This window comes from Budorcas taxicolor, chromosome 11 (assembly GCF_023091745.1).
Source record: "Budorcas taxicolor isolate Tak-1 chromosome 11, Takin1.1, whole genome shotgun sequence".
NCBI classification, from domain to species: domain Eukaryota; kingdom Metazoa; phylum Chordata; class Mammalia; order Artiodactyla; family Bovidae; genus Budorcas; species Budorcas taxicolor.
Window position 1 is genome coordinate 64,433,917 of NC_068920.1, and position 16,863 is coordinate 64,450,779.

The following is a 16,863-nucleotide window of genomic DNA, read 5'->3' on the forward strand; positions in this document are numbered from 1 at the left end:
AGCAGACCCAATGTCGAGTCAGAAGCCTGGACTCTGGATTCTGCCACTCGGGCAAATCAGCTACCCTTATCAGCCCTGCCTTCTCCTCCACCACATAAAGCAGATACATCACACAGTCATGACTCCAAAGTCACTTCCGTTATTTAAAAACAGATCATTAGGTCTAAAGGTGTATTTTATAACTTGTCACTGCCTCAGCTGCGATTATTACTGAATTACCCCTCTAGCTGCATTCAGCAAAAAAGAGCCAGTATAAAGAGCTGTCATGAAGACCACCATTTTCTAAACACGTTAACTTACACCCAGCCAGGGCCCTCCTCACCCCTCTTTCCTATCATCCACGATCTCCCTTATTCTCCCCAAAGCCAAACAGCCCCAGACCGCAATCCCAGCCCTAGCAAAATGAAAGGACTGTGTTAAGTGCCCACACATGGCACAACTCTGACATAACACTAACCTCTTACACGAAACTTCACAACTCCTTTTTAAGCAGACACGCCACTAAAGGCCATGTGGATAAGTCCTATATAACGAACAGTGACTGGGTCCTCGGAACACAGCACAAACATGTTCCAGGGATGAGTCTTCAACTTAATACACCAAGACTTAAATTTAAAAAAACCCTTGTCTATATGAATAATTTGGCTTTCTGGAAGCCAAATGCACTTTTCCCCTAAATGTACCTTTGACTCTCTGGAACTGATTTTTCTAATACTTGGTCATGTTTATAGAATAAAAATAAAATAGCATAGCAGCAGCAGCTTCTTTTGTATTACATCTCTACAAGACGTGAAGCACCGTGCCAGGCAGTCTGCGTGAATTATTTCTAGCTTTCACATAATCGTAACAGGTAGACAGTGATCTTCTTTTACAAATGAGGAGGCAAGGTTCAGAATGGCTGCACCCCTGCTCCTGTTACAATCCAAGACGACAGGGACCCTGAGCAGCAGAGCTGGCACATGAACCCAGCTCTGTTTCCAGAGCCCAGGCACAGCCTTTCCAAAACATGCTGCCTCTCACAAATCCATGCTGCTGTATCTGCGACACAGAAGGCCTGAACAAGTCTAAATCTACCGAATAAATTAATTTAAGGTGTCAGAATTAATGAAATTTAGGGTAAGAATAAAAGCTTTGGCAGCTGACCTAAATAATTTCTAAGTTTGTGTCATTAACACTCCACTATACAATCTGACCATTCTCTCATATACTGATTACAATCCATTCATGCATAAATCATGATTTTAATACTTTCACTTTTAACTTTCACTCACTCATATAAATTATATGTGAATCACTTAAGTTCTGGCTCATCCTCAAATTTCAGATGATGTATTTTATGTTAGAAAGTTACAAAGAATGGCCACCACTGATTTACAACACACCAGTTCCAAACCAACAGCCAAAAAACTAGAACAACTGAACAATAGCTGTTAACAATGCTGCAAACTGCCCTCCTCGCCAAGAGCATCAGGCCCACATTCTCCTCATCTCTCCCCCTAGCATGTACTACATTGTTAACATATGATACAAACTTACTCACTTCAGTTGCTTAGTCGTCTCCAACTTACTCACATATTGTTCATTATCTGTTTCCCCCAGTAGAATGGAAGCTCCCAGAAGCAGGGGAGGGGCTCTGCTTTGCTCGATGGTGTATTTCCCAAGTACAAAGAGCACTGTCTACTGATAAGAGGTGCACAAACATTTGCTAAATGAGTAACAGGCTTAGTCAAGCCCTTCCATCCCTGCCTCTTACTGTCACTTGAGTCACCTTCCCAAGTTCTGGGAGCTGAGGATGCAGGAACACTAGCATCAGACCACAGGCTCCGGAACTATGATGCAAGGCTAAGCAGTACAGCTGCTGCTGAGCTGCCACGTCGTGTCCGACTCTTTCGCGACCCCATGGACTGTAGCCCGTCAGGCTCCTCTGTCCATGGGGTTCCCCAGGAAAGAATACTAAAGTGGGTTGCCATTTCCTTCTCCAGGGGATCGACCTGACCCAGGGATAGAACCTGTGTCTCTTGCATTGGCAGGTGGGTTCTTTACCTCTGAGCCACCCAAGGAGCAGAGCAGTGTTGTTTAAGACACTGATTACTCTTCACCCTTAAGTTAAAAGGTACTGCAGGTTAGGTAAGGGTTTATAATACAAATAAGCATTCCAATTTCCAAAACTGCTTTAAAAATTAAACTTACCTTTCCACAATCCATTCTGGTCGAATTACTTTTTCTCCCTTTAACTCTTTGATTTTGGCATTAGGAAGATTTGTGGCAATGATGTGTGTTGTTTTGGATCTGGAATAATACACGTGATACTGGCCTCCATGCAACATCATTAGCTTCCTCAATTCCTCAGCAGATGGATCTGTAAAATTAATAATGAAACACGCTGAAAGTTTTACATATAAGAAAGTAGAAGTAGAGCACTAGCTGAACGATCCCTTCAACTGGATGATCTAACGAACACATCACTGGTTCACTTTCTCCTTGGCTGTGCTGTCAGCAAACAAAGCTGGGAGGAAAACCACAAAGTGATAGCGCTATTCTGCCTTAAGCAGCACAGCCGATTCTCCTGGCCGCTAATAGTCAACCAACATAGAAACACCTCAGCACAGCCGATCCTCCTGGCCACTAATAGCTGACCAACATAGAAACACCTCCTGCCGGAGTCCTTGGTGGCTCAGGGATAAAGAAGCCATCTGCCAACGCAGCAGACTTGGGTTCGCTCCCTGGTCTGGGAAGATCCCATATGTCATGGAGCAACTAAGCCCGTGCACCACAACTACTCAGTCTACTGAGTCCCCCGGCTCTAGAGCCCGGGAGCCGCAACTACCGAAGCCCACTCGCCCTGGACTCCGTGCTCCACACAGAAGTCTCCACAGTGAGAATGCCGTGCACCACAGCGAGAGAGCAGCCCCCATTCCCTGCAACTAGAGAAAAGCCCACGTACCAACAAAGACCAATGCAACCGAAATAAGTAAAATTACTTCTTAAAAACTCATCCACATAAAAAAAAAAATCTTAGAAAAGCAAAAACAAAAACAGCTACTGACAAGCGAGGCCTCGAAGAGCAGAGAGGCACCTCAAGTAATGGATCTGGTGCTGGCAGCAGTTCAGTGTTAGAAATGGCGAGGATCTCCCCACCGCTTAAAGCCACTGTGAGCAGACTTGCCGGAGGGCTGGTTAGACTTCACTCCTATGAAGCTATCTAAACTTGTACTTAAGAAAATATAAGAAAAGTTAAAATAATCTTATTTGGTTTCCTAATACGAACTTGCATCAAAGCCAAAAAGTAAACCAAAATAAAAAAAAGAATTGCCAACCAAGAAGCACCGTTTTATCCCCAATTCTGTTTCAAATTATTTTATTCTTAATAAAACTCAGAAGAATATCTTCAATATGAATCAATGTGGTTTATGCTTTCCCATAAAAATGTCTGACTCACTAAAGTTATGTTATGACTGGCATTACTAGTATCACATTAAATTAATTAGTTTCAATAGCTCTGTATTTCTTTTCATTTTTATCCTAGGAAAAGGAAAGGAAAGTGAAAGTCACTCAGTCATGTCTGACTCTTTGCGACCGCATGGGTCCGTGCAATTCTCTAGGCCAGAATGCTGGAGTGGGTAGCCTTTCCCTCCTCCAGGGGATCTTTCCAACGCAGGGATTGAACCCAGGTCTCCCATATTGCAGGTGCATTCTTTACCAGCTGAGCCGCAGGGAAAACTCTGCATCACACCTCCCACAGCAACAGCTACTGGGGGGTGATATCCACAGGAAGCTTGTGTATCTTCTTGGCTATTCAAGCAACAGATTGTCTTTAAGCACAAATAATACAAATCCAAGCATTTAAATGAGTACTTTTATTAGAATAACTAACTCGGTGAGTTTGGGTCTTTAGAAGAAACATGCCCTTAACAGGAATTTTGGTAAGGGTTTTATCATGAACAACCTAACCTTACATCTAAAGTAACCAGAGAAAGAAGAACAAACAGAACTCAAAGTTAGTGGAAAGAAAGAAATCATAAAGACAAATAATACCAGAAATGAAGAGAGTTAAAATGGACACCATGGAAAGACAGACTCCTAAAAGACTCCTGTGAGCAGCTATATATGAGAAGAAATGGACAAATTCTCAGACAGGAATAATCTCCCAAGACTGAGCCAGGAAGAAATAGAAAGCATGAACAGACCAATTACTAGTACTGAAATCGAATCAGTAATTTAAAACTCCCAATAAAGGTTTCTCTGGTGGTCCAGTGGCTAAGAATCCACCTTGCAGTGCAGGGGACACTGGTTTGATCCTTGGTCTAGGAAGGTCCCACATGCCGAGGAGCAACTAAGCTGGTGCGCCACGACTACTGAGTCCGGGAGCTGCAACCGCTGAAGCCTGCACACCTAGAGCCTGTGCTCTGCTACAAGAGAGGCCGCTGCACCACAAGCAGAGAGCAGCCTCCACTTGCTGCACCTAGAGATAGCCCACGCAGCAACGGCCAAGAAACAAAAAAACCCAATAGGCAAAAGGCCAGGACCAGATGGCCTCACAGGTGAAGTCCACCAAACAATTACAAAACTTGGGTGTTTTGTTTTCTAGCCAAAGCGCTCTGAAATGTATACACTACGGACCAGCTTAGGGAAGGAGGCAAATCTAATGAATGATGAATGTGACTCCAGTTTACGGAAGTGAGGCAAGGAGCTGCTCACCACAGTGAGAGCACGAAGAGCAGCAGAGGAGTGGCAACGCGTGAAGGCCAGACTAGACATCAGGATAGTCCTGCCGACCAGAATCAGAGAACGCCAAGGTGGACATGCAGGCGAGCCACCCCACCAAGAGCAGAACAGGGGACAACCAAGGGGAAGCGGTTCACAGAGACCTTAAAAACAAGGGGCTGACAGCCAACTAAGAAGTGGAGGGGAAAAGTGGGCTCCTGGATGGCCGGTACAACTGGAAGCTGACGGCTGACACTGTAAATTAAAATTCTCAATCTCCTCTCCAACTCACAGAGAAAAACCATCCTGTCCCTTCCAGACACTGGACTCAGTGACAACAGGCACAGCAGGAGGAGAGGAGGGGGACAGAGGAGGAAAAATACAGGAGAGTAAATGAGACTGCTTCCTCAACAGTGACAACTGGGCCCTCAGCTTTCCTGCGGGCAGCCAGATGCCAGCTGCTGGGCTTACACTCAACTCAAGGCCACGTGCTCAGAACCTGACGCCCGCTCCTCCCACCCCCACCAGCCCCAAAGGGCCTCTGGACAATTACAGCTGAAGAGTCACCAGGGGAGGGTCCTACAAGGTCCCCCTCTTCAAGGCTCACAGTTTACAAAGCCCCACACGTGTGATGAGCTGTTTAAACAGGACTACAACTTTTCATTTTACACTTCATCTGACTTTAAAAAAAACCACGTACTTTGATAAAAATTAAAATAAGACCATGGCAAGCAGAGACGAGATGGAAAGGAAGCGTGAGGAAGGAGTATCTAAGCAGAGGGTCTTACTTCTATCTTTTTTATATGCAAGATAAATAATTAAAAACAGAATTTAAAGCAAGCCACCCCAATCCTTAAAAAAGGTACACGTAAAATGAGATAAATAAAAAGTTTAAGATGCAGTCAACCTGTATATCCATTAACATAGATGGCGACTCCACTAAAAATTGATGAAGTTCCGTCCTTCTGGATAGCAGCATCTGATCGAAACTGTTGCTCCAATTTCTGGACCTTGGCGGCCATATACCCACCCTAGAATTCAAGAGAAGGTACACTAATCATAAAGGGTTATTTCCTTCCCATCTCCCCATTTTAAAAAGAAAAAAACAAAAGACCTTACTCTGTGATGTGATCAACATCAGAGATGACATACAGCATAATTCAAGGTGATACAACAGGCAGGTCAAGGTTTTTCTGTTAACTCAATTTTTAGAAGTCTGCCCATAACATTGTAAAGCAGTTACCCTCCAATTAAAGAAAAATTCTATCACATTCTTACAACAGTGCTATGTTAAAAGAGGGAAAAGGTTAAGTCTAGAATAAGTGTAATATCACAGAATACTGCTCTTATCTACAAAAGTTACGCCAAAGTTTAAACCAATTAAAAATTTGACAAGTGGTCAGTTAGAGTATATTTTAGACTGGCTTCCACTATCTTCTCTGTTCAAACCAGCAGTTACCCATACATGTGGATAAGAATACAATAAACAATTCAGTGGTTAAATTCTGGATCTAATCAATCTGATAGTAGTACTAAAGTTCATAACAACCACCTACAAACAGAATGTAAAAACATTATTACGTCTGCTAAAGACTTTTAGAAATCTATGAATTCAGCTATACCTTTCCTGAACAATGAAATAATTAAGCAAAATCTATTAAGACTTATCAATCTTACTTTATTTATAGTCTTCAAAGTAAAACTGTAGATGTCTAGAAGTGGTATAGATTTTCCCCAAAATGGAAATTACTTTAATACTGTTTTTGATTATTCAAATATCACATGCCATTAAACATTTTTTTTTCTCTTCCCAGAAAAGAAGAAAATTTAAATTAGCTGTGCTCCATTCACTGCTAACATTATGGGATCTTACTTTCAAAGCTTATTTCTGTGCCTAAGAACACAAGAAGTTTTACACACACAGGATCACATGTAATATTCCTTTATACCACAAGACCATCCTGCCAGGTTAGCACACAGCTAAATGATGGGTACATACTCTTCTATGCTACAGAAGATAACTTACTTGACCAATCCCGTTACTGGATGTCTATGTTTTCCTGTTTTCTAGGATTATTAGCAAATCTGTGATAAAATGATGATTAACAAATTCTGTGCACTAGAACATTTATTTCCTCAGGACAAGATTTCTCACAGTTTGAGCTTTCAATACACTGTGAATACACACAAAGAGTTGGTGTGTAAAGTGATTTACAATTTAGAAAAGACCTTAAACCACATCATAAACTAAAAGAAGAATGAAGAATACCTAGACAGTTCAATATAATTATTTTTATTCTTTTAAAACACACCCATTTTTCCCAGTCATCTTCAGCTCTCTTCCTCCATCCACCTCGTCTCATGGTGGAGCTTCTGTATTGGGGGGAAGAAAAAAGAAGTGCTTCAATTTCTTAACAAACTGTACTACTAATTGATACTATACTTCAATATCAAGAAAAATGAGAAAGTAAAATAAATTCAAATGTTCGATTCATTAAAGTTGAAAGTATAATACTGAGGAAATTTTTCCAAAGCGTATCACTCTCCTACTTCACCCCAAACTCCTTGCAGATATATCAGGTTGAAATATCAGACTTTAATTACAACTAATTTTTATTTTTGGCCGTGCCGTGCACATGTGGGATCTTAGTTTCCTGATCAAGGAATGAGCTTCTATCTTCTGCATTGGAAGCACGGAGTCTTAACCACTGGACCACCCGGGAAATCCCTTCAATTTTAACAGGGAAAACTTTTATGCATTTCTGAGCATCAATCCTAACACCCACTTACATAAAGCATCACCAAATCCAACTAACATACTGTGCTTACTTGTTAACATTAATTAGTGTTGAAAGAACCTAAAATATTTCCCTTCATAAACTGTCCTAATATATGGCTTTTGAATTTTGCATTTTAAAAAAATTTATTATTTTATTTTTTGGCTACACCACACAGCATGCAGGATCTTAGTTCCCCGACCAGGAATTGAACCTGCACCCCCTACAACGGGAATGCAGAGTCTCACCACTGGACCATCGGGGAACTCCCTCGATTTCTGTCTTTGCTATTGCGTACTGCATACTTCAGAGTACAGTCATACGACTAAGCACACACACACGAAAGAGTGCAGGCCCAGTGTAATTCATCTGCTATGCAAAAATCCTAACAGAAGTCAATCAAAGCAGTGTAGTTAACGGACATGACGCAGAAAGATTATCACTGGTAATGAATTAGTAAATCTGGCATTCTCCTGAAGGGAACACGTGACCAACTATATCATAAAGCCATCAAACTGGCTAATCTCAAGTGTCAACTGGCTTAGCAGTGATAAACATATAAATCAAAGCAGACATTACATGAAGCTCCTTGTAAAGTTAAATTCTTCTAATTCAAACAGCTACATCCTGGGTGGGACACGACTGCATTATCCTTCACAAAATTAATATGAGCTCCATTTTTTTCTTTTAGTAACTATATAGGTTAACACCAAATCGTTACCATATACCACTGGAGAAGTCTTATACATTATCCAAGTTAAACTGGTTCTGATTTGGTTTAAAGCAATCTTTTACTGAATAACATTTTAAAATAGCCACACTTTATCCACATATATCACCTGATGTTTTCCTTCAACTATTTCTTTCTTAGTATATATAGGATTTAGAATATCCACTTGCTACATTAATTGTGAATTCTTACCGCCTACTCTTGAAAGGCGCCTGAAAGACATGCAGAGATGGCCTCAGTGAACTCCAACAGGGAGACAAGGGGCAGGGAGACGGGCTCTGAGGACAGGTGGCCACGTGGGAGCCCTGGCCAGGTGCTGTGGGTGCAGCAGGGGAGGGTGGCTGGCTGTCTCTGACAAGGGCGGGCATGTGTTCGCCCTGAGTCCCAGGACAGCCATCAGTGCTACTTAATACTTCTTCTGGTCTCAACAGGCTCCCCCAAGACCTCTCTCTGATCTTAGAGGAGTCTGGGAAATGTGACCACATGGTTCTTGACGCTGACTCTACACATCTGCTCTGACAAGTGAAGTGTGGGCGTTCTGGTCATTGTACATTAAGAATGAATACTAACAAAAATCATACCAAACCATTTATCTGCTAAATGAAGGTAAGTTTAAGAAAGTAACACATTTTAAAAGTTTAATTCAGCTGACCATTTAAGAGCCTCATTGAAAGAGGTCAATACGGAAATCCTTATTGATGGCTTAATGAGGGAGATCTCACTGACACAAAATTTCTTCAAAGAAAAGTTTTAAAGGTTCTCTCTCTTCCCAAATAAAGCTATCCCAGACCGAGTTTTGAAAACGAAAAGCAATGAAGGGCTGAAAAGGTAATTTCATCAAATTTCAAAAAGGTAATCTGACCCATGTACAGCAAACTCCTGTTGGCCCAGGAGTCAATAAAAACCAAGAAGAGGGAAAAGCAAACAAGAAACACACTTCATTTTACACATTCAAACCCTATTTTGGAAAAAATCCATGACAAACAGTAAACCTGGTTATTTGGACAGACTCTCCTGCTGAGGAAGAGGAAAACTAGACAAAACATTGTTTAAAAAGATAGCCTCAAGGCACAGGAGGCCAGGCAAATAGTGAAAAATTACTGGGCCAAGACTCGGCAGCTGATAGAGGAGTTGGGGGACCTTCCCCTTTGGCTGAGAATACATAGTGAGCGCTAAGGGAGTGACAGCTGGGGGTCAGGGTCGGCCTGGGACAAAGCTCTTCACATCTGGGTGGACGGCCCCAGGGTCAGAGTCAACTGGAGGCAGGCAGCCCAGAGCACCCTGCCCGGGGTCATCCCAGCCTCAGAGCAGACCCAGGTGGCCTGGGGCTGCCCCATGGCGCCTGGCAGAAGGAAATGTGGACGCTCTGAGGGGACAACTTCCAACAGTTCATGCATCTCTACACACGAGCTTGCAAATACAGTATCTGGCACACAGAAATAACCAGGCACACACAGAAACGATCACACGAACCAAGAGAAAAAACTAAACAGACCTACACAGGTTCTAGGGAAGGAAATTAATGCAGACTTTAAAGCAGCTGTGCTTACTCTGCTCAGAGCGGAAAGACAAACTTCAGACTGCTGGTGAAGAACTGGGAAATGTCAGAGGTAACTAGACACTGACTCTCAAGCGATATGAGAAATTGAGACTGTAATGCACAGATAAAAGCAAACAAAGAATAAGTAGAATAAGTCAGAAGAGAATGCCCAGATACGGAGCATACGGACAGAAGGGAAAGGGATACAGAACACACACAAAGCCTAATTTAATTACATCGTGGGGTAAAGAGGAAAACAGAAGCTATCTCTAAAGAGACAACGGCTAAAATGTAGTCTAAAACTGATCAAAGATATCCAACTACAAATTCAAGAAGCCCAATGAGTCCCAGACTGGGGGGGTGGGGGGAAGAACCTGTATCTAAACATATACTAGTAACACTATGAAAAGCTAAAGACAGGAAAAAGCCTTAAAAGTTGTCATGGGTGGGGAAAAGAGATCCCGTTCAAACTACTGTAATGAAACAGACAGCTGTCTTTCCCTTAGCATTCTATACCCAGAGAAAAATTCAGCCAAGAAAGATGAAAGAAAGGCTTCTTCAGGCAAATAAAAAGAGGTAATGTCACCAGCAAAGTTGTCTAAAGAAAATTAGAAAGTATATCCCCTAGGTAGAAAGAAAATCCTCTTCAATGGAAGATCAAAAATACAGGAAAAACATACACACACACGGCAAGGAAAACAGTAAAGAGCTGCATGAACCAATTGAAAAAGCAAGAGAGTTCCAGAAAAACAAAGCACGATATACATAAAGTGGAGCAGTATTCTGCCTTCAAAACGAAGGTGGGCTTCCATGGGGGTCCACTGGTTTAGAATCGCCTTGTGAGGCAGGGGAAGCAGTTTGATCCCTGGTCCAGGAAGATGCCATGTGCCTCGGGGCCATGACTACCCTAGAACCTGGGAGCCCCGAGTACTGAAGCCCGCACCCAGAGCCTGTGTCCATGAGAGAAGCCGCCACAATGAAAAAAGCCCTCACACAGCAACCGGAAGCCCCTGCTTGCCGCAACTGGAGCAAAGACCACGTACAACAACGAAAACCCAGCGCAGCCAAAAATAAAAATAAATAAATATTTTTTTTAAAAGAAGGTAATTCCAACAAATGCTGAAAACAGGTGAACCTCGAGGGTATTATGCGAAGTGAAATGAACCAGCACAAACAGACAAATACCATACGATTTATATAAGGTATCCAGAGTGCTCAGGTCCACAGACACAGAAAGCAGAACGGGGCGGAGGGGGAACAGGGAGCTACTGTTTACTGGGTAGTCTGAGTTATCCAAGGTGAGAACCACTCTGGGAAGACGGATGGTGGAAATGGTTACACAACAACGGGAAGGTGCTTAATGCTGCTGAACGAATGGCACACTTAAAAATGTTTAAGATGGTAAATTTCATATGTATTTCACTACAATTAAAACTTTTTAAAATAAATTTAAAAAAATTTTAATATAAATTTATTTTGGAGGCTAATTACTTTATAATATTGTATTGGTTTTGCCATACATCAGCATGAATCTGCCACAGGTATACACGTGTTCCCCATCCTGAACCCCCCTCCATCTTCCCTCCCCATCCCATCCCTCTGGGTCATCCCAGTGCACCAGCCCCAAGCATCCTGTATCATGCATCGAACCTGGACTGGCGATTCGTTTCACATATGATATTATACATGTTTCAATGCCATTCTCCCACACCATCCCACCCTCGCCCTCTCCCACAGAGTCCAAAATACTGTTCTATACATCTGTGTCTCTTTTGCTGTCTCGCATACAGGGTCATCGTTACCATCTTTCTAAATTCCATATATATGTGTTAGTATACTGTATTGGTGTTTTTCTTTCTGGCTTACTTCACTCTGTATAATAGGCTCCAGTTTCATCCACCTCATTAGAACTGATTCAAACATATTCTTTAAAATAAATTTTTAAAAATAAGACCATAAAACTGGAACTGCTCCGCAGGCAGTTGGGTTCTCAGGGACTGGGAAGTTGCAGCGAAGGGTAACAGAATGTCTGCTGAGAATACAAAGTTTGGGAAGTAGCTTTCTCCTCTGGGAAATCTGTAGAGCATACCTGGGATTTTTTTACCTCAGGAGGGCAGTGGGCAGAATTAATTGACTAGGGCCACGTAGATTTAAATTGAAGAAAGTAGGGAAAACCACTGGGCCATTAAGGTATGACCTAAATCAAATCCCTTACAATTATACAGCAAAAGTGCCAAAAAGATTCAAGGGATTAGATCTGATAGACAGAGTGCCTGAAGAACTATAGACAGAGGTTTGTAACACTGCACAGGAGGTGGTGATCAAAACCATCTCAAAGAAAAAGAAATGCAAAAAGGCAAAATAGTTGTCTGAGGAGGCCTTAGAAATAGCTGAGACAAGAGAAGTGAAAGGCAAAGGAGAAAAGGAAAGAGATACCCATCTGAATGCAGAGTTCCAAAGAATAGGAACAAGGAGAGATAAGAAAGCCTTCCTCAGTGATCAATGCTAAGAAACACAGGAAAACAATAGAATGGGAAAGACTAGAGATCTCTCCAAGAAAATGAGAGATACCAAGGGAACATTTCATGCAAAGATGGACACAATAAAGGACAGAAACGGTATGGACCCAACAGAAGCTGAAGATAATAAGAGGTGGCAAGAATACACAGAACTACACAAAAAAGATCTTAATGACCCAGACAACCACAATGGTGTGATCACTCACCTAGAGCCAGACATCCTGGAGTGCGAAGTCAAGTAGGCCTTAGGAAGCATCACATGAACAAAGCTAGTGGAGGTGATGGAATTCCAGCTGAGCTATTTCAAATCCTAAAAGATGATGCTGCGTAAATGCTGCATTCAATATGCCAGCAAAGTTGGAAAATTCAGCAGTGGCCACAGGACTGGAAAAGGTCAATTTTCATTCCAGTCCCGAAGAAGGGCAATGCCAAAGAATGTTCAAACTACTGCACCACTGCCCTCATTTCATATGCTAGTAAAGTAATGCTCGAAGCTCTCCAAACTAGGCTTTAACAGTATGTGAACCAAGTACTCCCAGATGTTCAAGCTGGATTTAGAAAAGTCAGAGGAAGCAGAGATCAAATTGCCAATATCCATTGGATCATAGAAAAAGCAACAAAATTCATAGAAAAAGCAACATAGGAAAACATCTACTTCTGCTTCACTGACTAAGCTAAAACCTTTGACTATGTGGATCACCTTAAAGAGATGGGAATACCAGACCACCTTACCTGCCTCCTGAGAAACCTGTATGCCTATCAAGAAGCAAGTTAGAACTGGACACAGAACAACAGACATGTTCAAAATTGGGAGAGGAATACGCCAAGGCTGTATATTGTCATCCTGCTATTTAATTTATGTGGAGAGTACATCATGAGAAATGCCAGGCTGGATAAAGCACAAACTGGAATCAAGATTGCCAGGAGAAATATCAATAACCTCAGATATACAGATGCTGCTGCTGCTGCTGCTAAGTCGCTTCAGTCGTGTCCAACTCTGTGCGACCCCATAGACGGAAGCCCACCAGGCTCCCCTGTCCCTGGGATTCTCCAGGCAAGAACACTGGAGTGGGCTGCCATTTCCTTCTCCAATACATGAAAGTGAAAAGTGAAAGGGAAGTCGCTCAGTCGTGTCCGACTCTTCGCGATCCCATGGACTGCAGCCTACCAGGCTCCTCCATCCATGGGATTTTCCAGGCAAGAGTACTGGAGTGGGGTCCCATTGCCTTCTCCACAGATATACAGATGACACCATCCTTATAGCAGAAAGCAAAGAGGGACTAAAGAGCCTGTTGATGAAGGTGAAAGAGCAGAGTGAAAAAGCTGGCCTAAAACTTGACATTCAAAAATCTAAGATCATGGCATCCAGTCCCATCACTTCATGGCAAATAGATGGGCAAACAATGAAACTAGTAACAGATTTTATCTTCTTGGGCTCCAAAATCACTGCAGATAGTGGTGATTGCAGCCATGAAATTAGCTTGCTCCTTGTAAGAAAAGCTATGACAAACCTAGACAGCATATTAAGCGGCAGAGACATCACTTTAATAAGAAATGTCCGTCTAGTCAAAGCTATCGTTTTTTCAGTAGTCATGTATGGATGTGAGAGTTGGACCATAAGGAAGGCTAAGTGCTGAAGAATTAATGCTTTTGAACTGTGGTGCTGGAGAAAACCCTTGAGAGTCCCTTGGACTGCAAGGAGATCCAACCAGTACATCCTAAAGGAGATCAGTCCTGGGTGTTCATTGGAAGGACTGATGCTGAAGCTGAAACCCCAACACTTTGGCCACCTGATGTGAAGAGTTGACTCATTAGAAAAGCCCCTGATGCTGAGAAAGATTGAAGGCATGAGGAGAAGGGGACGACAGAGGATGAGATGGCTGGATGGCATCACTGACTCAATGGACATGAGTTTGAGCAAGCTCTGGGAGATAGTGAAGGACAGGGAATCCTGGTGTGCTGCAGTCCATGGGTCGCAAAGACTTGGACACAACTAAGCAACTGAACACCACCACCACCACCACCGAGCACTGTCCTCACAATACGAGAAGATGGGACAGTCACTACGAAGTTTAACTAGCAGCTCCAACGGGTTCTCACTTGGGAGAGTCCGACTCTGCGCAATCCCATAGATGGGAGCCCACCAGGCTCCCCCATCCCTGGGATTCTCCAGGCAAGAACACTGGAGTGGGTTGCCATTTCCTTCTCCAATGCATGAAAGTGAAAAGTGAAAGGGAAGTCGCTCAGTCGTGTCTGACTCTTAGCAATCTCATGGACTGCAGTCCACCAGACTCCTCCCTCCATGGGATTTTCCAGGCAAGAGTACTGGAGTGGGTTGCCATTGCCTTCAGTATTCCTTAAATTTTTAACACTGAAATTTAAATGTTATGTTAAACAATGTTAAATGTTATGCTAAATTGTTATTTAAATTTAAACGTTAAAAATTTAAACATACCACTTTATCTTATCACTGCATTTCCACAGTGTCTTACTTTTCCCAAGGTCTATACATCTCCTATTTATCTCGACAATACATCTATGGAATAGGGAGGCCAAATACTGATTATTTCACACACAGGTGCCCTCTAGGTAAAAGGGCTAAAATGTTTGATAAGGCTGCATGGCCGGTTTGTGGTGCAAAGCCACACTCATCTTGTACAAATGTATGTCTCCCAATCTCCAATGGAGAAATGAACAATGCTATTAGCGTAACAAACTTCTGAAAACAACACTCCCACTGAACTGAACCAGCCTAACACAGTTCCACAACACAAGATGCTTCGACACTGGCGCCGTCCGGGTCAGAAACGGTAGCTGCCGGACACGTGACAGAGGACTGCAGCGGGAAACGGGTCCCACGAACAGCCTGCATGCAGACCCCACTGTGTGTCCGCAGCCACGAGAGGCAGAGGCTCAGGAAGCTGGTTCTCTGGCCTCAAGCCGCCAGCAGCTCCTGCATCTGTGAAGAGAGCCTGACAAACTCTAGTCTCTTACAGTTTTTAAAAATTATGATTCTGTACATCTATCCATTTATGAAAAAGGCTTTTACAATGAAAGCACATGTATTATGCTACTCTGTTTATCTGTCCAGGAAACAAAGGCTATGCAGAGATGTGGCTCTAACAGTAAGTAATGAACCCTGCTCAGAGAGAGGTCTGGCCTTTGCCCCTGGCTTGCCCTGCTGATAAATGTCTCCTTTTACCTGAGGGTTAACAACCACTTCAGGTAGTCTAACAATAAGATTTATGGTGGAGGCTTCAGGCCATGCACCACTAACCTTCTGAGGGGCTGGAGACAGAAGGTCAACCTCATTTATCTGACCAAACTCCAATAAAAACCCTGGCCACTAGGTGAGCTGCCCTGGTTGGCAATACTTCTTGGGTATTGTCGACTGTCATTAACAGAAGTCACCCCCACCTCAGACTCCAGCGGTGCAGCCAAAGTTCCACGTGGAACTCCCCTGTGTGGCCCATGCCCCTGGCCGGCTTTCACCTGCGTCTGTTCACTGCAATAAGTCACCACCACCACCACAACAGTTCCCAAGAGCTCTGAGTCCTTCCGGTGAGCTACTGCCCCTGAGGGTGGTTCTGGGGACCTCCAAACTCTGTTGCCAGAATAACAACAGTCTCTCAGTATTCATTCTTTCCTTTAGTAAAAGAACACCTCTTCCAACCCATCTTAGCAGTGAGCAGGGCTGCAAAGGGAGGCTCCATTTCCTCAGCTCCTTTGAATCAGGAGTGGCCATGTGACTAAGCTCTGGCCAGTGAGCTGAGAGCAGAGTAATGAATACAAAACTCTGTGCCGTTTTTTCCGAAAAGAAGTTGTTTACTCTTTTTTGGAATGCAGCTTTGAGGTGACTGAGCTTCAACAAACAGAACAAAGACAGGGGATGGCTAAGAAAACAGAAGGAACCTGGGCCCTCAATGACCTAAAACAAGCAGCCGCCCATCAGCTGTGCCCTGCCGCCATCACAGGGCAGAGAGCTGTTAATCCTCTGTCACCGCCCATATCACTGTGCTCTAATTCTCGGCCACACCCTCGCACCCCAGTCCCTTGCTACCCTGCACCCTAAGGAATGGACCTACATTTCATTGTTTGGGTATTAGGACTCAGAATCAAACTCTTGGAGTTGGTGATGGACAGGGAGGCCTGGCGTGCTGCGATTCACGGGGTCGCAAAGAGTCGGACACGACTGAGCGACTGAACTGAACACAGAAATAGAGAGACAAGCAATAAGATAGAGAATTAAAATTTATGGATATACAGGTTTTGCCCCCTTTTTTCAACAGTTTACTTTGCACCACTTTACTCTTATGAAAAACCTACATCGGTACATGTTTTTGCTAACCAAAAGAAACCCCAAGAGGATTTTCACTTTTACAAAAAAATGGGAAAGCAAAAGCAGCATTTGGCTCACTTTGCAGCAGCCTGTTACCAAGGAAGCGTGCACCCGCCCGGCTCCTTCTCCAGGGACCACGCTCAGTATCACGGCATCAAGCCCCCATTGCGGTGGACCGAGCCACTGGGTCTGTGAGCATCTCTACTTCATCTCAGTTTATATTTTGCACCAGTTGGCAAGATGGTCCTACAGTA

At 43.2% G+C, this 16,863-nt stretch overlaps 1 protein-coding gene across 4 annotated transcripts in view; it reads right to left on the bottom strand.

Moving 5' to 3' along the window:
* The window catches only part of REV1 (REV1 DNA directed polymerase), a 75,232-nt gene that overhangs the window by 47,268 nt on the left and 11,101 nt on the right, over positions 1–16,863 (bottom strand). For 3 of the 4 annotated variants that reach the window (XM_052649664.1, XM_052649663.1, XM_052649665.1), the window contains exons 2-4: positions 7,017–7,077; positions 5,612–5,735; positions 2,191–2,359 (exon numbers count right to left, since the gene is read on the bottom strand). In XM_052649664.1, the coding sequence (XP_052505624.1) occupies positions 2,191–2,359; positions 5,612–5,735; positions 7,017–7,067 (344 nt within the window). In that variant the 5' untranslated portion in view covers positions 7,068–7,077. Of the gene's footprint in view, positions 1–2,190; positions 2,360–5,611; positions 5,736–7,016; positions 7,078–16,863 lie in introns of those variants that run through there. The other variant, XM_052649666.1, reaches the window with a different exon arrangement.